This window comes from Stenella coeruleoalba (assembly GCF_951394435.1).
Source record: "Stenella coeruleoalba genome assembly, chromosome: 5".
Taxonomy (NCBI): domain Eukaryota; kingdom Metazoa; phylum Chordata; class Mammalia; order Artiodactyla; family Delphinidae; genus Stenella; species Stenella coeruleoalba.
In genome coordinates, this window is record NC_137150.1 from 92,176,416 (window position 1) to 92,203,206 (window position 26,791).

General features: G+C 36.6%; 1 protein-coding gene across 2 annotated transcripts in view; it reads left to right on the plus strand.

Moving 5' to 3' along the window:
* Window positions 1-18,037, plus strand: part of CBLB (Cbl proto-oncogene B) — a 214,681-nt gene extending 196,644 nt beyond the window's left edge. For both annotated transcript variants that reach the window (XM_079921619.1, XM_079921620.1), the window contains exon 19: window positions 14,238-18,037. In XM_079921619.1, coding sequence (XP_079777745.1) covers window positions 14,238-14,497 — 260 coding nt within the window. In that variant the 3' untranslated portion in view covers window positions 14,498-18,037. The remainder of the gene's footprint in view (window positions 1-14,237) is intronic.
* Window positions 18,038-26,791: the final 8,754 nt, after the last annotated feature.

Consider the following 26,791-nt stretch of genomic DNA (forward strand, 5'->3'; position numbering starts at 1 on the left):
TGTATTTAACTTTTGACAGTTTGATTAATATGTGTCTTGGCGTATTTCTCCTTGGATTTATCCTGTATGGGACTCTCTGTGCTTCCTGGACTTGATTAACTATTTCCTTTCCCATATTAGGGAAGTTTTCAACTATAATCTCTTCAAATATTTTCTCAGTCCCTTTCTTTTTCTCTTCTTCTTCTGGAACCCCTATAATTCAAATGTTGGTGTGTTTAATGTTGTCCCAGAGGTCTCTGGGACTGTCCTCAGTTCTTTTCATTCTTTTTTCTTTGTTTTGCTCTGCAGTAGTTATTTCCACTATTTTATCTTCCAGGTCACTTATCCGTTCTTCTGCCTCAGTTATTCTGCTATTGATCCCATCTAGAGTATTTTTCATTTCATTTATTTTGTTGTTCATCGTTGTTTGTTTCATCTTTAGTTCTAGGTCCTTGTTAAATGTTTCTTGCATTTTGTCTATTCTATTTCCAAGATTTTAGATCATCTTTACTATCATTATTCTGAATTCTTTTTCACGTAGACTGCCTATTTCCTCTTCATTTGTTAGGTGTGGTGGGTTTTTATCTTGCTCCTTCATCTGCTGTGTTTTTCTGTCTTCTCATTTTGCTTATCTTACTGTGTTTGGGGTCTCCTATTTGCAGGCTGCAGGTTCATAGTTCCCGTTGTTTTTGGTGTCTGTCCCCAGTGGTAAGGTTGGTTCAGTGGGTTGTGTAGGTTTCCTGGTGGAGGGGCCTAGTGCCTGTGTTCTGGTGGATGAGGCTGGATTTTGTGTCTCTGGTGGGCAGGTCCACGTCTGGTGGTGTGTTTTGGTGTGTCTGTGGACTTATTATGATTTTAGGCAGCCTCTCTTCTAATGGGTGGGGTTGTGTTCCTGTTTTGCTAGTTGTTTGGCATAGGGTGTCCAGCACTGTAGCTTGCTGGTCGTTGAGTGAAGCTGGGTGCTGGTGTTGAGATGGAGATCTCTGGGAGATTTTTGCCGTTTGATATTATGTGGAGCTGGGAAGTCTCTTGTTGGCCAGTGTCCTGAAGTTGGCTCTCCCACCTCAGAGGCACAGCACTGACTCCTGGCTGCAGCACCGAGAGCCTTTCATCCACACGGTCCTCAATTTGGGATGATTCGTCTATTGATGTATTCCACAGATGCAGGTACATCAAGTTGATTTGGAGCTTTAATCCGCTGCTTCTGAGGCTGCTGGGAGAGATTTCCCTTTCTCTTCTTTGTTCTCACAGCTCCCAGGGGCTCAGCTTTGGATTTGGCCCTGCCTCTGCGTGTAGGTCGCCGGAGCTTGTCTGTTTTTCGCTCAGACAGGACGAGGTTAAAGGAGCTGCTGATTCGGGGGTTCTGGCTCACTCAGGCCAAGGGGAGGGAGGGGCACGGAGTGAGGGGTGAGCCTGTGGTGGCAGAGGCCGGCACGTGTTGCACCAGCCTGAGGCTCGCCGTGCGTTCTCCTGCGGAAGTTGTCCCTGGATCCCGGGAACCTGGCAGTGGCCGGCTGCACAGGCTCCCCAGAAGGGACGTGCGGATAGTGACCTGTGCTCTCACATAGGCTTCTTGGTGGCGGCAGCAGCAGCCTTAGCGTCTCCTGCCCGTCTCTTGGGTCTGTGCTTTTAGCCGCGGCTCGTGCCCATCTCTGGAGCTCCTTTAAGCAGCGCTCTTAATCCCCTCTCCTCGCACACCAGGAAACAAAGAGGGAAGTAAAAGTCTCTTGCCTCTTTGATAGATCCAGACCTTTTCCAGGACTCCCTCCCGGGTAGCCGTGGTGCACTAACCCTTTCAGGCTGTGTTCATGCCGCCAACCCCAGTCCTCTCCCTGAGCTCTGACCAAAGCCCGAGCCTCAGCTCGCAGCCCCACCCACCCCGGCGGGTGAACAGAGAAGCCTCTTGGGCTGGTGAGTGCCGGTCGGCACCGATCCTCTGTGCGGGAATCTCCCCACTTTGCCCTCCGCACCCGTTGCTGCGCTCTCCTCCGTGGCTTCGAAGCTACCCCCTCCGCCACCCGCAGTCTCCGCCCACGAAGGGGCTTCCTAGTGTGTGGAAACCTTTCCTCCTTCACAGCTCCCTCTCACTGGTGCAGGTCCCGTCCCTATTCTTTTGTCTCTGTTTATTCTTTTTTCTTTTGCCCTACCTAGGTACATGGGGAGTTTCTTGCTTTTTGGGAGGTCTGACGTCTTCTGCCAGCATTCAGTAGGTGTTCTGTAGGAGTTGTTCCACATGTAGATGTATTTCTGGTGTATCTGTGGGGAGGAAGGTGATCTCCGCGTCTTACTCTTCCGCCATCTTCCCCTCGTCCTCCACATCTTCTTTATCCATTCTTCTGTTGATGAACACCTAGGTTGCTTCCACGTCTTGGCTGTTGTAAACAGTGCTGCTATGAACACTGAGGTGCATCTGTCTTTTCGAATTAGTTTGTCTTTTCCAGATATATGCCCAGGAATGGGATTGCTGGATCATATGGTAACTCAATTTTTAGTTTTTTAAGGAACCTTCCTACTGTTCTCCATAATGACTGCACCAATTTACATTCCCACCAACAGTGTAGGAGGGTCCCCTTTTCTCCACACTCTCTCCAGCATTTATTATTTGTAGACATTTTGATGATGGCCATTCTGACTGGTGTGAGGTGATACCACATTGTAGTTTTCATTTGCATTTCTCTGTTAGCGGTGTTGAGCATCTTTCCATGTGCCTCTTGGCCATCTGTGTGTCATCTTTGGAGAAATGTCTATTTAGGTCTTCTGCCCATATTTTGATTGGGTTTTTTTTTTTTTTATATTGAGCTGTATGAGTTGTTTGTATATTTTGGAAGTTAATCCCTTTTTGTTAATCACATCATTTGCAAAGATTTTCTCCCCTTCTGTAGGTTGTCTTTTTGTTTTGTTTATAATTTCCTGTGCTGTGCAGAATCTTTTAAGTTTAATTAGGTCCCATTTGGACTTCCTTGGTGGTCCAGTGATTAAGACTCTGTGCTTCCACTGCAGGGGGCATGGTTCAATCCCTGGTTGGGGAAGTTCCACATGCCATGTGGTGCAGCCAAAAAAAACAAAAACAACAACAACACAGGAATTAGGTCCCATTTGGTTTTTTGCTCTTATATCCATTACACTAGGAGATGGATCCAAAAAATATTGCTGTGGTTTATGTCAAGGAGCATTGAGATGGATCCAAAAAATATTGCTGTGGTTTATGTCAAAGAGCATTCTGCCTAGGTTTTCCTCTAGGAGTTTTATAGTATCTGATCTTACATTTATGTTTTAAAACATTTTTTATGTTTTAAAACATTATAAAACATTTTATGTTTTAAAATGTTTTAAAAACATTTACGTTTTTAAATCCATTGAGTTTATTTTTGTATATGGTGTTAGAGAATGTTCTAATTTCATTCTTTTACATATAGCTATCCAGTTTTCCCAGTGCCACTTATTGAAGAGACTGTCTTTTCTCCATCGTATATTCTTGCCTACTTTGTTATATTGGGTTGGCCAAAACGTTTGTTCAAGTTTTTCCATAACATTTACAGAAAAATCTGAACGAACTTTTTGGCCAACCCAATATATTAATTGACCATAAGTGTGTGGGTTTATTTCTGGGCTTTCTATCCTGTTCATTGATGTATGTGTCTATATTAGTGCCAGTACCATACTATTTTGATTACTGTAGCTTTGTACAGTCTGAAGTCAGGGAGCATGATTCCTTCAGCTCCGTTCTTCTTTCTCTGTTTCGACTGTTCAAGGTCTTTTGTGTTTCAATACAAATTTTAAAATTATTTGTTCTCTGAAAAATGCCATTGGTAATTTGATAGGGCTTGCATTGAATCTGTAGATTGCCTTGGGTAGTATGGTCATTTTAACAATATTGATTCTTCCAATCTAAGAACATGGTTTCCATTTGTTAGTGTCATCTTCAGTTTCCTTCATCAGTGTCTTGTAATTTTCAGAGTACAGGTCTTTTGCCTCCTTAGGTAGGTTTATTCCTAGGTATTGTATTCTTTTTGATGTGATGGTAAATGGGATTGTTTCCTTAATTTCTCTGATATTTCATTGTTAATATATAGAAATGAGACAGATTTCTGTATATTAATTTTGTATCCTGCAAATTTACAGAAATCATTGATGAGCTCTAGTAGTTTGCTGGTGGCATCTTTAGGATTTTCTGTGTATAGTAGCAAGTGGTCTGCAAACTGACAGTTTTACTTCTTCCTTTCCAACCTGGATTCTTTTTATTTTTTTCTTCTCTGATTGCCATGGCTAGGACTTCCAAAACTATGTTGAATAAAAGTGGTGAGAGTGGCATCCTTGTCTTGTTCCTGGTCTTAGAGAGAATGCTTTCAACTTTTCATCATTGAGTATGATGTTAGTTGTGGGTTTGCCCTATATGGTCTTTATTGTGTTTAGGTTATGTTCCCTATATGCCCACTTTCTGGATAGTTTTTTATCATAAATGATGTTGAATTTTATCAAAATCTTTTTTTCATCTATTAAGATGATCATATGGTTTTTAGTCTTCAGTTTAATATGGTTGATTGATTTATGGATATTGAACAATCCTTGCAACCCTGGGATAAATCCCACTTGATCATGGTGTAGGATCCTTTTTATGTATTGCTGGATTTGGTTTGCTTTTAAGCTCAAACCTCAGTTCACAGATTTGTTAATAGTGAGAGCTGTCCATTCTGTAACTTCTGAATCAAGATAATTATTTAGCTGCTTTGAGAATTATCAGCACAGTAGTTCTGTACTTGATGACATGCATGGGAGATGCAAAAATCCCTCTGCAGTTTTGTAAGTTTTTACACTTGACTATAACTCAGAAAAACAGAAAATTTTATTAACCATTTCAAATTTTGGTCTGTGCTGTTTTTACCAATTTACTTCTAGTCATTCCAATATTTCAGATATATCCATGGGTACCCACTGAAACACTGTATTTCCATTTGAAAGGGTAGATTTCCAGAATGATGAAAAAATGTGAAAGTCAAGAAGAAGGAGAGAGACAGTACCTTACAATATAGGAGAAGGAAGCAAATCCCTTAAGGAAATAACATTAAAATACAACTTTGAGAAGAGTGCCATGACTGATTTAAAATAGCATTCAGTACCACCAGCTCTGGATTAACAGAAACATATACTCAAGTTATGAGAAGAGTTGTGGCCTAAATGCTCTATTTTCACAGCTTCTTTACAGTTTGCACCGTAACATGCAGGTATTGTTGAGCCCAGAGGGACATCATTCACATATATGATTTCAACTGGTAGGAATTCCAGTTAGTATTACACTAGAAATTTCAAGGAAGAACTTTTAAGTCACAAACCCTGTTGAAACATCCCCAAATATGCATTTACCAGAAACCTAAACTGGCTTTACCTGAGTGATAAAATAGTCCTGATTATTACCTCTGAGGGCCTCAGCTAGGTGTAACATCAACTATTTCAGCCTATTCCCTGAACTCTCTTTACAGACACAGTCAAACCACAGAAAATAAGATACTTTTTTCCAACAAGATATTTGCTCACATGCTGCTTCACAGGGCTACCAAGCTGTCCACTAGTTTATTTCACACCAGGAGAGGGACTCAGCTTGCCTTCTGGATTAGATCTTTCCATCAGAAACTTAAGACTATGCAGTGTGCCTTTGGGGTACTAATAGTGCTTATTTTGCAGTAACGTTTTTATTGATATTAAGGCTTTTTTAAGACAATCGTTGAGGATTCTGGTATAACTGCCACATCTTATAAATTCCATTTCTCCTATTTTTTATGGTGATGTAAATAATTGATGGTGACTTACTTATGTATATAAGCTTTCTATGAAAATAACTCAAAAAATTTAATTGATTTAAAAATATTTTCCTTTCTCTAAAAAGGATGTGTGCATGTAAATGTATGTCTACATATACAAAGAGCCTTCCAAATGTTTTATTCCTCCCCCCATAAAAGTTTATAATTTTCTGAAGTTTGTAGATGTAACAATATTTAATGATATGAATATGTCATAATGATAATCAGAATATGTGGATTTTACCGGCGTGTGTTAAACTTACATATACCTTATATGGGCCAAATGTTTTTGCTAATAGTCTGCTTATTTCTTCACATAGGGTTCATGTCTGTACTAGCTATGCATGAGTTTTTAGACATTTTTAAGTTTGCTTTTCTCTTGTGGTAAGATATAATGTGCTACAGTTTGAATACCATTCTTTAAAAACCCAGGGAATCCAACTTATATTAGAATACAAAGTCGTAATGATGATGTGTTTGTGCTCATGCTGATGAAGTACAGCTGAGCTCTTGAGATTTTTTTTTAATATTCTTAGTATTTAAAAGGACGTTCAAGGTAATACTTAAAAATAACACTAGAATTTCAGAATATGACTTGTATTAAATGTGTTTATAACTGGTAACAGATATTGCCAAGTATACCTACAAAATAAAGGAGGTCTCATAAAAGGAATTAATTCCAATACTACTTTTCCTTTACTAGCTTAAAGGAAAAGTGCCCAGATGTTGAATGAATTTTATATTAAGACCTCAACTGGAAATCACGGCTTCATTTCACATAAGAGTGGGAGTTGTGTATTGTTATAAGTGATGTTTTAAGATAAACGGTGTTTTTAAGATTTTGTTTTGTGTTTCAACAAAGGAAATTGCTGCATTACAGAGTTTTACCATAGTTCAACTACCTAAAATGTTTTTCCTTACATACAGCTTCAGTTTTAAAACCACTGAACATGGGGTCAGTTTTCTTACAAATCTAATACTAATGTAGTTCTTTTATAACCATTTTCTGGATGTATTAAAAAAGTTATGTCATAACCTTGGCCCTTACAATCATAATTACCTACCTTAGTGTATGTGAAGATATTTTATTTGTAATTTAGTGAAAACTGTGTATTAAAACATGTCCTAAAATTCAGTAGTATAAAAACATGTCCTTCTAAAATTAAATAGTATATCTGTAGTGGAAGCAATTCAAGTTTACATAAATGAGTTCCAGAAATAATTGTTCCAACTTACAGGAGAGTAGCAAAGTCATAATGATGATGTGTATGAGATTTCTTTTATGCCTTGATAAGTTAATTTATATTTTTTCTTTTAATTCTCAGATATTGTTATACTTGAAAAAATCTGAAAAAATCTGTAGTCTAAGAGTCTTGATGTCCATCCCAAGTATAGTCAATGAATTACTAAATAATTTTAGAGATTATGTCTCAAATTGTATGTAGTAATCATTTTTAAAATTTGTTAAGCACTTACTATGGGACAAATGTTATGCTAAGTATTTTAAATACAGATAACAGAGATAACTTAATACATAACATATATTATTATATTTATAGTTGCACATGTAAAATATATTTTATGTAATAGTGTCTATATTGTATATTAATGTTTTGAGTAGTTTAAATGTAAATTTACTATAAGATACAGGTCTAATAAAAATATTTTTTTACTTTTTATTTTATATTGAAGTATAGTTGATTAACAATGTTGTGTTAGTTTCAGGTGTACTGTGAAGTGATTCAGTTATACATATACATGTATCTATTCTTTTTCAAATTCTTTTCCCATTTAGTTTATTACAGAGTATTGAGCAGAGTTCCCTGTGCTATACAGTAGGTCCTTGTTGATTATCTATTTTAAATATAGCAGAGTGTACATGTCAATCCCAAACTCCCAATCTATCCCTCTCCCCCAACCCTTCCCCTCTGGTAACCATAAGTTTTTTCTGAGTCTGTTTCTGTTTTGTAAACAAGTTCATTTGTATCATTTTTTTAGATTCCACATATAAGTGATATCATATGATATTTGTCTTTCTCTGTCTGACTTACTTCAGTTAGTATGATAATCTCCAGGTCCATCCATGTTGCTGCAAATGGCATTATTCCATTCTTTTTTAATGACTGAGTAATATTCCATTGTATATATGTACCACATCTTATTCTTCTGTCGATGGACATGTAGTTTGCTTCCATGTCTGGCTATTGTTAACAGTGCTGCAAGGAACACTGGGGTGCATATAGCTTTTCGGATCATGTTTTTCTCTGGATATATGCCCAGGAGTGGGATTGCAGGGTCATATGGTAGCTCTATTTTTAACTTTTTAAGGAACCTCCATACTGTTCTCCCTAGTGGCTGTAACCATTCACGTTCCCACCAACAGTGTAGGAGGGTTCCCTTTTCTCCACACTCTCTCCAGCATTTATTGTTTGTAGACTTTTTCATGATGGCCATTCTGACTCGTGTGAGGTGATATCTCATTGTAGTTTTGATTAGCATTTCTCTAATAATTAGTGATGTTAAGCATCTTTTCATGTTCCTCTTGGCATCTGTATGTTTTCTTTGGAGAAATGTCTATTTAGGTCTTCTGCCCATTTTTTGATTGGGTTGTTTGTTTTTTGGATATTGAGCTGCATGAGCTCTTTGTAAATTTTGTAGATTAATCCCTTGTCAGTTACATTGTTTGCAAGTATTTTCTCCCATTCTGTGGGTTGTCTTTTCATCTTGTTTATGGTTTCCTTTGCTGTGCAAAAGCTTTGAAGTTTCATTAGGTCCCATTTGTTTATTTTTGTTTTTGTTTCTATTTCTCTAGGAGGTGGCTCAAAAAGGATCTTGCTGTGATTTATGTCATAGAGGAAAACATAGGCAGAACACTGTAAGAGTTTTATAGTGTCTAGCCTTACATTTAGGTCTCTAATCCATTTTGAGTTTATTTTTGTGTATGGTGTTAGGGAGTGTTCTAATTTCATTCTTTTACATGTAGCTGTCCAGTTTTCCCAGCACCACTTATTGAAGAGGCTGTCTTTTCTCCATTGTATATTCTTGCCTCCTTTGTCAAAAATAAGGTGACCATGTGTGGGTTTATCTCTGAGCTTTCTATCCTGTTCCATTGATCTGCATTTCTGTTTTTGTGCCAGTACCATACTGTCTTGATTACTGTAGCTTTGTAGTATAGTCTGAAGTCAGGGAGCCTGATTCCTCCAGCTCTGTTCTTCTTTCCCAAGATTGCTTTGGCTATTCGGGGTCTTTTGTGTCTCCATACAAATTTTAAGATTTTTTTCTTCTAGTTCTGTGAAAAATGCCATTGGTAATTTGATAGGGATTGCATTGAATCTGTAGATTGCCTTGGGTAGTATGGTCATTTTGACAATATTGATTCTTCCAATATTTTTTTCTTTTAATTCTCAGATATTGTTATACTTGAACATATCTGTAGTCTAATTCTCAGATATTGTTATACTTGAACATATCTGTAATCTAAGAGTCTTGATGTCCATCCCAAGTATTATTGAATTACTAGAGATTATGTCTCAGACTTTAAAAAATATTACATACAGTTTTAAATATAGACAACAGAGAATTTAATACCTAACATTGTTATATTTATAGTTGCACATACAAAACATTTTATATAATTGTTTATATATTATATATTAATGTTGAGTAGTTTATATAATACAATGTAATGTTATATATAAAATATAAATAAATGTAAATTTACTATACAATACAGATCTAGTCATAATTTTATTTCCCACAACCCCTCTGAAATAGGTATTATTAATGTCAATTTATAGAAGTAAGTGAGACACAACAAAGTTTAGTAATTTACCCAAGGTCTCACAGCTAGTAAGTGATTGATTGATAGGATTTGAATCAGTAGGCTGTGCACCCATTTACGTTGTTGTTAGCCAAGTTTATGTTGTAATCCCACCAGTAGTCAGGCCAAAAATTAGGTTTAAAAACTTAACTCACGGGCTTCCCTGGTGGCGCAGTGGCTGAGAGTCCGCCTGCCGACGCAGGGGACACGGGTTCGTGCCCCAGTCCGGGAAGATCCCACATGCCGCGGAGCAGCCGGGTCCGTGAGCCATGGCCGCTGAGCCTGCGCATCCGGAGCCTGTGCTCTGCAACGGGAGAGGCCTGCGTATGGCAAAAAAAAAAAGAAAAACTTTAACTCACACATTCATGTAACAGTGATTGCTAAGCTGAGTTTGGAGATAGATAGCCAATCATAAAACCAAATGAGTAGTGATAGAAGAGGGTACTAAGAATTCTAAAATTGTAGTAGAGATTTCAAAACCTGGATTGTGATCATTTTTCACATGAATTTAGGAAGCCACTGCATACTTTCTGTACTTTTTATACCAGCAAAATCAATCTCTTAGATTCTTGAGCAGCTCAGACCTGTAAAACCAACAGATGGGATCTGAGGCTTTTTTTAAAGTTATGAAAGTGGTACATACACATTAGAGAACAAAGTAGAATTAAAAAAAAAACAAGAAAAGTCACTTAGAACCCTGTCATCAGTAAGGAACATTATTGCCATTTTGGAGTCCTTCTTTCTAATGATCTGTCCATACACATGTTCACACAGTGGAGATCATACTCCACAGTACAACATAGTATCATAAGTTTCTTACCACATCATTAAATTTTTTTAACGTCATTTTAAATTATTGTATGATAGTCCATTTTTATATGCTGTCAAACTATTGCTTCTCAAATCTTTCTCCGCACCAAAGAGCTAACTAACTCCGAATGACATGGGGACTAGAGATTTAACTAAAAGTGGACAATCACATGCAGGAAATTGCTTCGAAGTCTGTATTATTTCAACAATTTATAGAAATTTTGCATTTTACTTGGTATATCTACATTTATTTTCATATTTAAAAATATTAACTCTCTCATATCCTTGAGTCGAATTAGTGCTCCAGGAAGATGTACTGTTTATAGCCTATGGCTCCACACCTTCTTGCACTTATTTGGATGTTGTTGCCCTTGCTCATAGGAGTTCAAAAATACCATGAGCACGGACAGCAGCACCAGAATAAAACATGTCCTTCCAATCAATCAATCACATTTCTAAGGATGACATGTATTCAGGTACAGAAGTCCCCATAGCGCTGGCAAAATTCATAGTCATTCCAGTGTACTCCAAAACTACAACATAGCAGCTTTGGGAGAACTCTGAGAGAGGTTCATCTGCTGCTTCATTGCTCCTTTGCATCATCATCTACACATTACAAAGTGAATAAGGACCTGGTATCTCCTCTTTTAGACATTGTGAGAAAGAAGAAGTGGAAACAGTGAAGGCTGTTCATGAGTTTTAAGAAGAGGTGTCTAGAAAGAGGGATTGGCTTTAAGTGCTTTGCTGTAATGATCAGCATGAAAATTGCCTGTTTTTTTTAACGGCTTTTACTATTAGTTCAGGTTGTAACAGATCTTTCTTGTTAATATCTTGCTTAAAAGTTTCATACAGAACTAGGCACTCACTACAAATTCCAGGTTTTTGTCCTCTTCCACATTTGAATTCCTATTAATTCATAGTAACTGCTGTTCTATAGCACTGTAGTATAGTGGTTATCATTACAAATAATACTTAGTAGATTTGGAGAGTGAGAATTATGAAAGTAAACTGCTTAACTCAAAGTCACTCAAAATCTTAGCGGCCAAACTGAGATGCATCTAACCAACCTCGGTGCTCGTCACCGACATCCTCATCTTGAAAAGTTGTAGCTGTCAGTCAGTTACCTGGTGCAGAGCTACACTATCCAATTAAAACAAATAAAAAATTAAAACGTTCCAAATTGAATAAATATTCAGCAATAAATAGAAATGTATATAACAGGTGGCAAAAAGTTGCAACAAAGCTTCCACGTTACTTCCATTTGTGGGCTCTAATACATGATACAGTTCAACTCTGGGCATTTGTAAGATTCCAAAGAGATGTCAGCACTGTTTCAGGGAAACAGATTTTGAGTTAGGGCAATGAGGACTAGGATTAAATGAGTTGGGATATATGAGTTTTGTGTTTAAAAGGAAAAAAAATCTATCTTTTGGAAAAATTAATCTTTGCTTCAAAGTTTTTTCTTTTTTTACTGAAAATATCTTCAAAATCTATTGTGATTCCTTCCAGAGATGGTTTGAATCATTTCCTCTAGTTGGTATTACAAATAGATCAGAGATACCTTCACTCCTCTAGCTAGATAATTTTGATTTAATCATTGTGTGTGTGTGTGTGTGTGTGTGTGTGTGTTTTCCCTAACATTTGGTTTAACCTAACTTAGCCTTCCTGAATTATGTTTAGTACTTATTTTTTTTCAAGAAAAGAATAGCTTTCTCAAATAAAATTTATCATCTGCAAATTCCATTGCATTTGGCCAGTATTAATTATAGCAGCCTCACAGAGTGGATAGATTTCTTGGGGGGTTTTCCTGGTGACAGGTGCCATCTGCCAAGATCAAAGACACATGTTTATTACATCTAGAAGCTCTGAATCTTAAGACTTAATTTCCAATTATGCTATTAGATGGGTCTCTCGCTGCCACAGCATCTTTCCCAGTTTAGTAGTATTCATAGCTGTACTTTTCAGCTATGTGCCCTTCTCAGTATTCAGACAGAAACAAAATAACAATATTAGAAAAGTTCTTCGACAATTACCAGTAGAATACAAGGAATTTAAACTTGTGTTTAATTCTAGATACTCTTCTCACCTAAAAGTAAGTCAGAACAGACAGTATTTCAATGTATAAATTCTGTGGTAACTGATTAAAGGAAAGCTTGCTAGAATCTCTAATAGTTTTTGGAAGTAATTAGAAGCAAAGCATAATTTATTATCCCTCTCTGCATGACATAATGGAAATACTTAATAGAAAAATAAATGAAATCTCAAAACAGTAAGAAATGCAATTGACTAGACCATAATAATTTGCGATATTTAGTTACAGATACACAAAACAGTATAGACTTTAGCAAGAACCAGAAACTAATGTGTGTTCTTATGTATGACCAGAGTAAGCTTTATCTACAGCTATAATATTTTTTTCAAACTGGATATCATTCTGTAAGAAAGGAACAATTAGAAATAAGACTATCATCCAATTTTGTGTAGAACTAAATATTTTCATCCTGGAGGCTTTTGTTTTGTGTATGTTATATTGATATTGCTAGAATTGCAAACAGGATGATATATTTTTTTTTACAAGTTACCTCCTCAGAGAAAAATATCATACTTATGAGAAAAATATGAAATAATGTATCAGATAATTCTTTATAATTTACATTTGATTATTATTGAAAGTATCATCTTATAATATTTCCATAGGCCATCAGGAAAGTTGGCAAGGGAGCAGAGACCCAGAGGGACAGGATGAGGACAGGAGTCAAGAGGGTTCTAGCCTCACTTCTTCATTTATTTGTGTCCTTGAATTTGGCACCTGTCAGTGGTCTAAGAAGAAAAACATTAAATAACTGTTGGCGTCTACTGTATCTTAAACCCATAAATGTTTCATGGAATAAATTTGACAACTTTTAACCTCTTTTAAAAATCTAGGCTTTTGATATTAAGTCAGATACAGATAAATGGAAATCCATGATAAAAGTGCCACCTCAAGTTACTAGCCCATCTCCTGGTGATCTGTATGGGATGGTGGTCTATTAACTAACTTTCTTTTCTCCTAATAAGATTACTTTCCATTCATGGATACCAGTGTCATTGGGTTTAACTTTGAGAAACTATTATCAGGGGACTGATCTGGAACCGAGTTCTCCACTAATGTTTCTGCTGGCTTTGCTTTTTCTCAGGCTAAGCGTTCTACATTGGAATCTGGATAAAGTATTTCAGCAAAGCACTGAGTTTACTTCTGTCCAACCTATGGACTAATAGCAGACTCAAAGCATCTACTATTTCATTATTTCCCCCCTAGCATCAGCAAGGTATCACTTTACAGCATTATTAACTTGAAAAATATGCTACAAAGCATATTTCTCAGGAGTTTTGCTCTGACATGGGTGGGGTGTAGGGCCTGGTGGGGATGTTCTGCCAGGAGTATCCACGAGCTTCTAACAGTTTCCTCTGGTAGAAACTTCCCAAGGAAGTGCCTCCACCGTAGTAGAGAAGGGCGAGCTGCATTGCCAAAGTGAAAGCTTTTCTTTTCCAGTTATTTTTGTTTTTTTTCCTTCTGTATCTTTTATTTCATATGGTTTAAAGAACAATATGTAGAATTGGGAAAAATTTTGTGTTAATTTCTCAGTTAAATTTCCAACACACCCTACCTTAGTTTTCTTGACGTTCAAAATGGGGACAATATAACCTATCCAACCGTAGTATATACAAAATGGAAAATGGTTTTTGTAGAAACAATGAAAAACTGTTTTCATATAAAATAATGAGATCATACTAATGTATAATATCTTTATTTTTAGCTCATCATTTAAATATCTCTTTAAAAATCTATGCAGATGGTTCACAAGCACCAGCCAGACCTCCTAAACCACGACCCCGCAGGACTGCACCAGAAATTCACCACAGAAAACCCCACGGGCCTGAGGCAGCATTGGAAAATGTCGATGCAAAAATTGCAAAACTCATGGGAGAGGGTTATGCCTTTGAAGAAGTTAAGAGAGCCTTAGAGATAGCCCAGAATAATGTCGAAGTGGCCCGTAGCATCCTCCGAGAATTTGCCTTCCCCCCTCCCGTCTCCCCACGTCTAAATCTATAGCAGCCAGGACTGTAAACACCAGAACACAAAGCAATTGCTGAATATTCCAGATGTGTGGAAAGGAGAAAAGTGAGATGGAATTCAAGAGAGAACGTCTCCTCCTCACGTGGCATCTTGAGAAGAGAAAGGCTCGGAAGTGCTGCTTCTCAGAAGACAGCTTCTTGCTCAGGATGCCAATGGCCACGGCTTCCTTATTTTTGCTAGCCATACTTTTAAATCAGGGTTGAACTGACAAAAATAATTTAAAGACGTTTACTTCCCTTGAACTTTGAATCTGTGAAATGCTTTTCCTTGTTTACAAGTTGGCAAAGTTGCAGTTTGTTTTTTAGTTTTGTTTGGGGACTTTTTTGATACCTGTACTGTGTTCTTGATAGACCCTCTGTACAGTGGTCAGGTCTGCTGTAACATTTTCTACCAACTCCCTTGCTGTCTGCGTCAACAGCTAAGTCACATATTCATTTTGATCGCTCCCATCCCACCCACCCACCCCCAAACCCAGGTCCAGTTCCATTTCTCCCATTTACAAGATGCTTTAAAGGTTCTGATTTTCAACGTATCAAATTAATGCAAAAAAAGTGTGTGGCCTTCACTACTGAGTCTTTTCTTTGGAAACCATCACTGTTGAGAGATGGGTAAAAATCTGAATGTATAAAGCATTTTTTGGTCAATGAATGCCTTTTATAAGGGGTTTTCATATAATATAGAAGAGCTTCCCTTTTTGTGTAAGTTTTGTGATCTTCCACACTCTCATCTTTGTCATCCCAGGGGTGTCACGGCTCTAAAAACAAAAACCTACAATATTAGAAAGCAACTACCGCAGAGGTGGGAGAATACGCTTGCGCATGACAATGCCGTATTGAAGTTGTATAATGAGGTCCCCTGATATTTATGCCGCATTACCTTGAGGCATGCTGAATAAGAGGGCCGTCTCCCAGAAATACATTAATAATTTTCAGATAAAACTATCACCATACCTTTCCCGAAGTGGAATAGAGTTCATTTCCTGTTTGAGTGATTACACTCTGGTACCTAAAAAGTTTAGGAACCAGTTCATATTGCAGTGGAAACGTTACATCTTTGACGCACTGTTAAGTGCTAATGCTACTGTGGCACTGTTTATTTTTCCTTTGCAAAATTCTTAGTAATTTTCTCTCTCCCATCAAATTAGAGTTCGTATTTAATTTTTCGATTCTCTCATTCATTGCTCCACATTGCTCCATCCAGTCAGGTATAAGACATTTATATAGTTTTGCCTTTTTTGCAAAATGGAGGTTGGTTCTTCAGAAACCGTGTTATTACTTTTAATAAACCTACAAATATTTATTGGGCATCTATGATGTGCTCCACGCTGTCAGGCACTGTGTTCTTAAAGCACAAACCGTCACAAACTGATTCCATTGTAATATTCTGTTATCCTTTATCTGCCCTTTTGATGGTGAAAGTGTCTCTGCTGGACAAAGCCTGGAAGGGTTCCACCAGCGCTTTAGAATTTTCAGGCAATCTGCTTTTTTTTTTTTCTTATTTAGTGAAGAAATTAGACAAAACCAGGTCTGTGTTAAATGCTTGAACCCACAGAAGGCTTCCTAAACGTGGACTGATTGCAGGTTTGTGCACGTTTCTGCCACTCCTTTAACTTCACACAGTGTGATGTAAAAAGATGCATCTCATAGTGAGTCTTTCCTTCAGGATTTGAAAGCATGTAACCAAACATGTGGCAGAGCCAAAGGAAATTAACAGTCAAGACTTGTGTAGTCATTGCATTGACCTGGGGAGGGAACTAACGCATTCCTTTGTGAGCTGACATGTGCCCTTACTTGACAGTTTGATCTCCTGACATGAGGTACCTGAGGAGTCACAGGCCTTGGATAGTTTGTGCTTATATTTTAATTTCTTCAGCTGATTCTGAGCTGGTTCATGTCCCTGGAAGAGAATTTTTAATTTGCTTTAGATGTTCTTCCTGTAAGTAGGTATATGAGGGCAGTTTTTTACACTTTTAAAAACTGCATTGGCTAATTCTCCATTGCTTTATGAACCCCATGTTATGTCATCATGATTTTTCATTTATTAGTTTCTGATGTCATGTTGGAATAGCACTGTGGTTCTTTTTTTTTATGACTTGCTGATCTTAGGTACAGTCTAAAAGCCAAAAGTTGCCACTTCATTGTGATAATGTTGTTATAACATTCTTAATAGATTAGGGAAGGATGTAAAATACGAATGTTAGGAAGTATAGTATATTCTCATTCAAACAATTCTCAAAAATGTGAAAATTCCCAGTGAGGATTAGAAGAAGACTGGTGACAATATAGAAAATTTAGGCCTGAATTTTTAAAAATCTATTTTGCAAAGAAAACTTACTAGCCTCCACCAAAATCTCTCTGTATCTAGTACTCAATAGCAACAATTAGTTTTATCATTAAAAAGAACGAATCAAAATTTTGTATGGAATGGAAAGAGCGAAACTTTCTATCAAACATTATCATGAAAAACCTATTGCTACCTATTACCTATGACTTATCAAACTCAAAAGTTTTTTTTTAGGAAATAATTAAACCAAAATACATTTTTAAATTATAAAAGTGACTAGCCATTAATGGTTGGAAATGAACCAGGTTTGGTTTCACTGTGATCCAAGAAGTTTGACATTCCTCCCATGTCTCAAGACTTGGTAATATGATTATTTTTAAAGCCAGTATGATATATAATTCATATAATTAAAACAGATTGTGGCCAACATTAACCTGCTCTCCCCTGTCCCCCAACATATTCTGGGGGTAGAAATACTTATCCTCAAAGACAGTCCAGTAAATTAATCTCCACAATCTCTTTTTCCCCTTGATGTCTGTAATATCCATCCTAGCCAGATTTTCTAGAATTGAATCAGCAGTGCTTACGGTGATCTTGAACTTCCTTCCACAAAGATGACCTTGAGCCCCTCCCCATCCATATTCCCTTGCCTATATTGCAAAGAGTAGTAGAGCCCTAACTGCAACTTCAAAGGGCCCATTGGTTAACTCAATATTTCACACACAAGAACACTTGCAAAGATTTTTTCGTAATGTGAATTTTTTCTCTTTCAGTTCCAGAAGCATTTCCCACAGTTTGGACATTATTTTTCCTCTCGGATCTTCAACTTGAAGCTTTAATTTGCACTGAATTATCTAACCTGGTTAAAAATTTAATCTTTCTCTTATGCTGACAGATTTGGAAGCAAATTACAGTATGTTTTCAACAATACAGGTACTGCCTGTTGACCTGGAATTTTAATGCTTCTAGGAAAAGTTTCCAGAAAATGACAGCAGTTGAGTGAAGGGTTTTCTTCCCAATTTACTATTTTATTTTTTTAATGCCTTTTTTAAACTTGTCTAATATGGCAAAATAGTTATGTGTTCAATTAATTTATATTTTATTCATCCTTTTTCAATTCTGGTTATTATGTAAACGCCAGTACTTTATCTGTTCTTTTAAGGTATTTTATAAAATGAATGTTAACAAAAGCAGAGTTGGTATTTTATTTTCAAATGAATGCAAACATTTCTTTCACAGCACTTCTATGTTGTATTTTTTTTCTTCGTGTTACGCAAAAGACATTTGACTTAAGAGCTAACTGGCCAAAGTGGTACAAAGTACCCATCCCAGATGATTTAGTTATTAAATACCAAAAACATATCATTTAAAGATATTTCACATAGATAAGCTACTCCCATGTCTTAGAACTGAAAGTCAAAGTTATATTAAGGTTCTGAGTAAGAAACATCATATCTGGGAAAGGCTGACGGTCTTCTGATGACATACCATATAATTGTTCATTCTTAACCAACAGTAACATTTATTCTTTACATTGATTTTTCTAATCATTTGTTACTGGCCAGTACATATTAGGGAGAGAACAATGGCGATAAACCATGTTAATAAGTGCTTTTATATCAGGAACCATAGCAGAATGTTGTGAAAATCATTGGTACATGCAAACTCATGCATAGTAGTGCTTCAAAGCACACATAATTAAATGGAAGATACAAGCACTTAATTCCAATACAATAAGTACTGTACATAAGTTATCACATTGTACTGGCATTATGTGCTCATGGTAAGTGCAGAAGAACTATACTGGGCCCTTAACATATGCAAGGAACTTAGTATCAAAGCATTTAATGCTTTGTGACCACCTAGAGGGGTGGGATAGGGAGGGTGGGAGGGAGGGAGACCAAGAAAAAGAAAGTAAATAAAGCATTTAATCCTTTCAACTACCACATGCCTCTTCTAGGACTGTGAAAGTAAAGCAGGGTATGATGCAGTTCCTTCTGGTAAGCTAGACAAATGATAAGGCTGATTAGCATTTCGTCAGCCTGAAAGAGAAGCAAGGTTTTTGCTGTTAAGAAAGAACCCTGGAGGTAAAGCTTTTCAAACAGGAACAGCACACATGATAAAACACTTATTTAGGCAAAGTAGTAGGGCCTACGGAACACAGAAGAGACTAGGGAGGGTATACTGATGTCTGAAGGTGAAGGACCATGCCAGTCACTCTCAGATCCTAGGAACCATAGGATTAGAAATCACTTGCTGGAGGTCAGAGATGCTAATATCCATGAAAATGCCCAGAGAAATTAGGGTGTGTCTAACAGGAATTGCCACATCAAATAATCAGGCAGTAAACTAAGGGGAATTTAATTTTCATGGCTTTCTTTCGTGTCCCTCTTTTGTTTGATTTTTTTCAAGGGAATCTGGGCAGTATTCTTAACTACCTATTTTTGCTTCTTTTTCATCCTTACTGCCATCACCCTCTTTTGGGTCTGAATTTTGACTGCCCTAGAATTTTAAATAGCCTGTAATTGACCTCTATGGCTCTAGTGCAAGACAGAATGAAGTTTCTGAAATTCAAATCCAGTGTTACGCCAATGTAAAACTCCTGATGACTTTCTATGGTAGGGATTCCTTCTCTGCATTCTTCTTTCTACTCATCTCCCCCTCCAGACCCTCTTCACTTCTGCTGAGCTGGCAACTGCCCAAATGAGCTCCATGTTTTGTACTTGCTAGTCCGTCTGAATATTCCTTTCCCTTTTTCCAGCCTGGACTCTTCATTCTTCAAAACCCAGCTCAATCATTTCCTCTGTGAAGCATTTCCTATCTTATCCCACATGTCAAGTTGAGCATGTCATCTACATCTCACACGGCACCAATATTCTAATGCTTACCATGTAGTTTTTGCAATTACTTCATTCTACAGATGGCCCCAACTAGACTGAACTTCTTTAGTCTAATATATGTCTGTGTCCCAAGCTCCTAATATAGAGCCTAGCACATAGTAACTAATAAAACGTTTCGAATAAACGAAAATGGCACTCATAAGCAGCCAACAGTGGAAACAGTCCTGAAAGCTTAGTAAAGCTCTGCAACTAGCTACCTGTGTGGAATGCCATCTCTTTGATTCGTCTTTCTCCACCCATGGACTAGGAAATATAAAAGCCTACTCACTAATGTGATTACAGTAGATGCCTTAGTTTTTCTTCACTGTTTGGATGGGGAGCAAAAGTTATTTCATAACAAAAATAAATCATTCACAAAGTAAAAGCTAGGAGGTTTTAAAATTTGAAGATTTTTTTTTTAATTTATTCTACCTTTTAGTAACTTGAGAGGCTAAGAGAATACTTAATTCTTCATAAAGAGGTTATGACAAACATGTCTGTTCAAGAGACTACTGCTCACATATTCCCATGGCAATGTAAGAGTGGTTAAGAGTGCAGGCTCTGGAGCCAGACTGCCTAAGATCAATTCCTATATCTGCTCCTTCCAAGTTATATGACCTTAGACAGGTGTCCTAACCTCTTAGTGCATCAGTTACCTCGTCTGTAAAATAAGAATAGCAACCAAACCCACCGTAAAGGATTTATAGGAGGCTCAGTGAGTGAATACTGATAAAGAACTTAGAACATGTCTAGTACCATTGAATGCTCAATAAATGGCAGCTCTAATTACCACATACCCTAAAGAACTTAAGCCACATTTCATCTCCCAGGACCCCCAGAGTAGATGGCAAAGAAAAGCATGTCAGATTTATCCTTTCATTTCACATAGCAAAAGGTAGACAACAGTATAACAAGTTTGTTCTGGCTAAACTGAGAAAATTTAAAACTTTGAAAGGTAATGAGCTACACATTCTACTGACAAATTGCAAAGTTGAGTTTTTCATGTAAAACATTTACTATCATCGTGCACTCTTCTGTAGTTGCTACACAAAGCCCAATACAATGAAGGTAGAGATTAGAGGTGGTGAGATGGCTAGATCACCAACGTTAGTCTGGGCTCCTCCAGAGCTGCTTTCTTCCGCATTGACCACCACCTAGACCAAATACTCAGAAGCTATTTTATTAATAGATGAAAGCTTTTTTTTTTTAAGTTTAAAATCTAGTTCAAGCACAACAAATAATTTTGTCTTTGCGATACAGAGAAAAGTGGCATAACTACTGGGTTCCTTTAGTCACTTCATACTAAACCAGAGGTAGAAGAAGATTTTCCCTAAAATGAGGCTATAGCCCCAATGCTGAAAACCACAGGTACTAACTAAATGCCTCTATATTCTACAAACCCACCCAGCGAACTTCTGCAGGACTCATTGAGAAGCTGGTAGCAGAACTCTCATCCACAGCCTTCAAAATATATACACAGAAGATGACTGACCTGGGAGAAGTGAGTAATGGGTGAGAATGTTATGGACTGAATCCACCTCTCCTAATCCAAGTAATGTTATTTGCAGAAAAAAGTCAATTACAGAGATTAAGAAACTCATTTTATTCTACTGAATGCCTACTTACACCGTGGACTGATGTGCCATCTGGGAGTATTTGAGCAGAGTGAAAACAAAACGGTCAAGAGGGACTTGCAATGAATGACCTGAGAAACAGCCTCACCACTGGGAGGGCAAGGACACACATTCTTACAAGACAAGCAGACCCCTGTTGAGGCAGCTGACCTTAAGCCATCTTGACACAAGAAGGCTGCCTCTCAGGCACAATAAGCCAAGCATTAAAAGACTTTAGATGTATGCCACTGGACCAGGCATGAGGGAACCCTGCCAGTGAATATCTTTTGTGTCAGATAGTAATCCAGTGAAAAGAGAAAATTTTAAAAGCAGCAAGAGAAAACCATACAAGGGAACCCCCATAAGGCTTATTTTTCAGCAGAAATTGTGCAGATCAGTAGGAGTGCCATGATATACTTCAAGTGCTAAAAAGAAGAAAATAAAACCTACAACCAAGAATTCCCTATTTAGCAAGGTTATCACTTGAGAACTGAAGGAAAGACAGAATTTCCCACACAAGCAAAAACTAAGAGTCATCACCACTAAACCAGCCTCACAAGAAATGTTAAAGGGTCTTCTTTAAGGGAAAGAGAAAAGGATATAGCTAGAAATAAGAAAATATATTTTAAAAATCTCTATATCACTGATATAGGCAAATACATAGTAAAGGCAGTGGATCAACCACTTAAACAGCTAGTATGAAGGTTAAAAGACAAATTCAAAAAATCAGCTATCACTACAATAAATAGTTAATTTAAGGGATATATAAAATAAAAAAGATATAAAATATGTCAAAAACGTAAAATATTGGAGGGGTGGAAATAAAAAAATCCTAGAGCTTTTAGAATATGTTAGACTTAAGTGACTACCAGCTTAAAACAAACAGATGTGAACCTCATGGTAACCACAAAGCAAAAACCTACCATAGATACATTAAAAAATAAAGATAAAAGAACCTAAATATAACATTAAAGAGAGTCATCAAACCACAAAAGTAGAGATTTAAAGAAGAAAAAAGAACAGAATTACAAAAGCAACCAGAAAACATTGAACACAACAGCAATAAGAACATACCTATTGACAATCACTTTAGATATCAATGGACTAAATGCTCCAGTCAAAAGACACAGGTTGGCTGAATGGATAAAGAAACAAGACCCGTCTATATGCTGCCTACAAGAGACTCATTTCACTCACTTTACAACTCACTTAAAAACACACAAAGTGAAAAGATGGAAACAGATATTCAATGTAAATGAAAACAAAAAGAATGCTGAGGTAGCAATATTATATTAGACAGACTTCAAAACAAAGACTATAAGAAAATACAAGGAAGAGCATTACATAATGATAAAGGGGTCAATCCAAGAAGAGGATATAACATTCAGAAATATTTATGCACCCAACACAGGAGCACCTAAGTATATAAAGCAAATGTTAACAGACATAAAGGGAGAAATTGACAGTAATACAGTAATAGGGAATTTTAACACTCCACATATAGCAAAGGAAAGATCATCCAGACAGTATATAAGGAAATACTGACCTTAAATGATACACTAGAGCAAATATATATATATATATATGTGTGTGTGTGTACATGTGTGTGTATATATATATGTATGTATATATATGTATACATATATGTATATGTGTATATATGTATGTATATATGTATGTATATGTATATATACGGAACATTCCACCCCAAAACTGTAGAATACACACATTCTTTTCAAGTACACATGGAACAGTCTTCATAACAGATCACATGCTAGGCCACAAAATAATTATCAATACATTTAAGAAGACTGAAATCATACCAAGCATCTTTTCAGACCACAATGGTATGAAACTAGAAATCAGTTATAAGAATAATACTGGAAAAGACAAAAACACATAGAGACTAAACAACATGCTACTGAAAAAACAATGAGTCCCTGGAGAAATGGAAAAGGAAATTTTAAAAAACCTTGAAAAACACAACCATACAAAATCTATTGGATGCAGCACAAGCAGTCCTTAGAGGGAAGTTCATAGCAATACAGGCCTTCCTCATAAATCATGAAAAATCTCAAATAAACAATGTAACCTACCACCTAAAAGAATTAGAAAAAGAAGAAACAAAAGCAAAAAACCTAAGTCAGTGAAAGGAAGGAAATAATAAAGATCAGAGAAGAAATAAATAGAGATTAATAAAACAATAGAAAAATCGTTAAAGCCGAGAGATGATTCTTTGAAAGGGTAAACAAAATCGATAAAGATCTGGCCAGACTCACCAAAAAGAAAAGAGAGAAGTCCCAAAGAAACAAAATAAGAAGTAAAAGAGGAGAAATAACAAGAGATACCACAGAAGTACAAAAAACTATATGAGAATACTATGAACAGTTATACGCCAAAGAATTGGACAACGCCAAAGAATTGGACAACCTAGAAGAAATGGACAAATTTCTAGAAACATAGAGCCTACCAAAACTGAATCAGGAAGAAAGAGATAATTTGAACAGACTGATCACTAGAGGTGAAATAGAATCTGTAATTTAAATATATATATATATATATACATATATATATATATATATTACACACACACTTGCTGCAAACAAAAGTCCAGGACCAGATGGCTTCAGTGGAGAATTCTACCAAACATGCAAAGAAGAACTTATACTGATCTTTCTCATTCTTCTAAAAGACTGAAGAGGAGGGAACATCCCAAAGTCATTCTATGAAGCCTCCATTACACTGATACCAAAACCAGACAAACATACCACCAAAAGAACAAAAGAACATTACAGGCCAATAACTTTGATGAATAAAGATGCAAAAATTCTCAACAGGATATTAGCAAACTGAATCCAACAACACATAAAAATGATCATACACTGTGATCAAGTTGGATTCATTCCAGGGTCACAAGGATGGCTCTATGTATGCAAATCAATCAGTGTGATACATCACATCAAAAAAAGACAAACACCATATGATCATCTCAATAGATGCAGAAAAAGCATTTGATAAAATTCAACATCCATTCATGATAAAAACTCTCACCAAAGTGGGTATAGAGGGAACATATCCCAACATAATAAAAGCAATTTATGACAAGCCCACAGCCAACATAATACTCAACAATGAAAACCTGAAAGCCTTCCCACTAAAATCTGGAGAAAGACAAGGATGCCCATTTTCACCACTTCTATTCAACATAGTATTGGAAGTTCTAGCCACAACAATCAGACAAGAAAAAGAAATAAAAGGTATCCAAATTGGAAGCGAAGAGGTAAAACTGTCATTACGTGCAGATGAAATGATACTATATATAGAAAACCCTAAAGCCTTCACACAAAAACTACTAGAACTGATAAATGAATTCAGCAAGGTAACAGAATACAAGATTAACCTACAGAAATCTGCTGCATTCCTTTACACTAACAATGAAATACCAGAAAGGGAAAGTAAAAAACAATCCCTTTTAAAATTGCATCCAAAAAACCAAAATACTTAGGAATAAACCTGACCAAGGAGGTGAAAGACTTATATGCTAAGAACTATAAAACACTGATAAAGGAAACTTAATATGATTCAAAGAAATGGAAATATATCCCATGCTCTTGAATTGAAAGAATTAATACTGTTAAAATGGCCATGCTACCCAAAGCAATCTACAGATTTAATGTGATCCCTATCAAATTACCCATGACATTTCTCACAGAACTAGAACAAATAATCCTAAAATTTATATGGAGCCATAAAAGACCCGAAATTGCAAAACCAATCCTGAGGGGAAAAAAAACAAAGCTGGAGGCATAACCCTCCCAGACTTCAGACAATACTACAAAGACACAATGATCAAAACAGTGTGGTACTGGCACAAAAACAAACCTATGGATCAATGGAACAGAATAGAGAGCCTAGAAATAAACTCTCACACCTGTGGTCAATTACTCTTTGACAAAGGAGGCAAGAATATACAGTGGAGAAAAGAATCTCTTCAGCAAGTGATTGGGAAAGCTAGACAGCCACATGTAAATCAATGAAGTTTGAACACTTCCTCACACCCTACACAAAAATAAATTCAAAATGGCTTAAAGACTTAAATATAAGACACGGCACCATAAAACTCCTAGAAGAGAATATAGGCAAAACATTCTCTGACTTAAATCGTAGCAGTGTTTCCTTAGGTTAGCCTCCCAAGGCAATAGAAATACAAGCAAATATTAACAAATGGGACCTAATGAAACTTACAAGTTTTTGCACAGCAAAGGAAACCATAAACAAAACAAAAAGACAACCCACAGAATGCAAGAAAATACTTGCAAATGATGCGACTGACAAGGGCTTAATTTCCAAAACACACAAACAGCCCATACAACTCAATAAAAAAAAAAAAAAAAAAACCCAATCAAAAAATGGGCAGAAGACCTAAATAAGATATTTCTCCAAAGAAGGCATACAGATGGCCAAGAGGCAAATGAAAAGATAATCAACATTGCTAATTATTAGAGAAATGCAAATCAAAACTACAATGAGATATCACCTCACACCACTCAGAATGGCCATCACTAAAAAGTCTACAAATAATAAATGTTGGAGAGGGTGTGGTGAACGGGGAACCCTCCTACACTGTTGGTGGGAATGTAAATTGGTGCAGCCACTATGGAAAACAGTATGGAGGTTCCTTAAGAAACTAAAAATAGAGTTACCCTATGATCCTGCAACCCCATTCCTGGGCATACATCTGGAGAAAACTGTAATTTGAAAAGATACATGCACCCCAATGTTCACAGCAGCACTATTTTCAATAGCCAAGACATGGAAGCAACCTAAATGGCCATTGACAGATGAGTGGATAAAGAAGATGTGGTGTGTGTGTGTACATACACACACACACACACACACACATACAATGGAATACTACTCCACCTTAAAAAAGAATGAAATAATGTCATTTGCAGCAACATGGATGGACCTAGAGATTATCATACTAAGGGAAGTAAGTCAGAAAGAGAAAGGAAATTATTGTATCATTTATATGTGCAATCTAAAATATGATACAAATGAACTTATTTACAAAACGGAAACAGACTCACAGATATAGAAAACAAACATGGTTACCAAAGGGGAAAGGAGGTGGGAGGGATAAATTATGAGTTTGGGATTGGCAGATACTAACAACTATATATAAAATAGAAAAATGACTGAATCCTACTATATAGCACAGGGAACTATATTCAATATCCTGTAATAAACAATAATGAAAAAAATACCTCGAAATGAATGAAAATAGAAACACAACTTTCGAAAATCTGAGATGCAGCAAAAGCAGTTCTAAGAGGGAAGTTCACAGAGATGCAGACCTACCTCAAGACATAAGAAAAACCTCAAATAACATAACTTTATGCCTAAAGGAATTAGAAAAAGAACAAATAATCCCCCAAAGTTAGTAGAAACAAGGAAATAATAAAGATCAGAGTGGAAATAAATGAAATAGACAC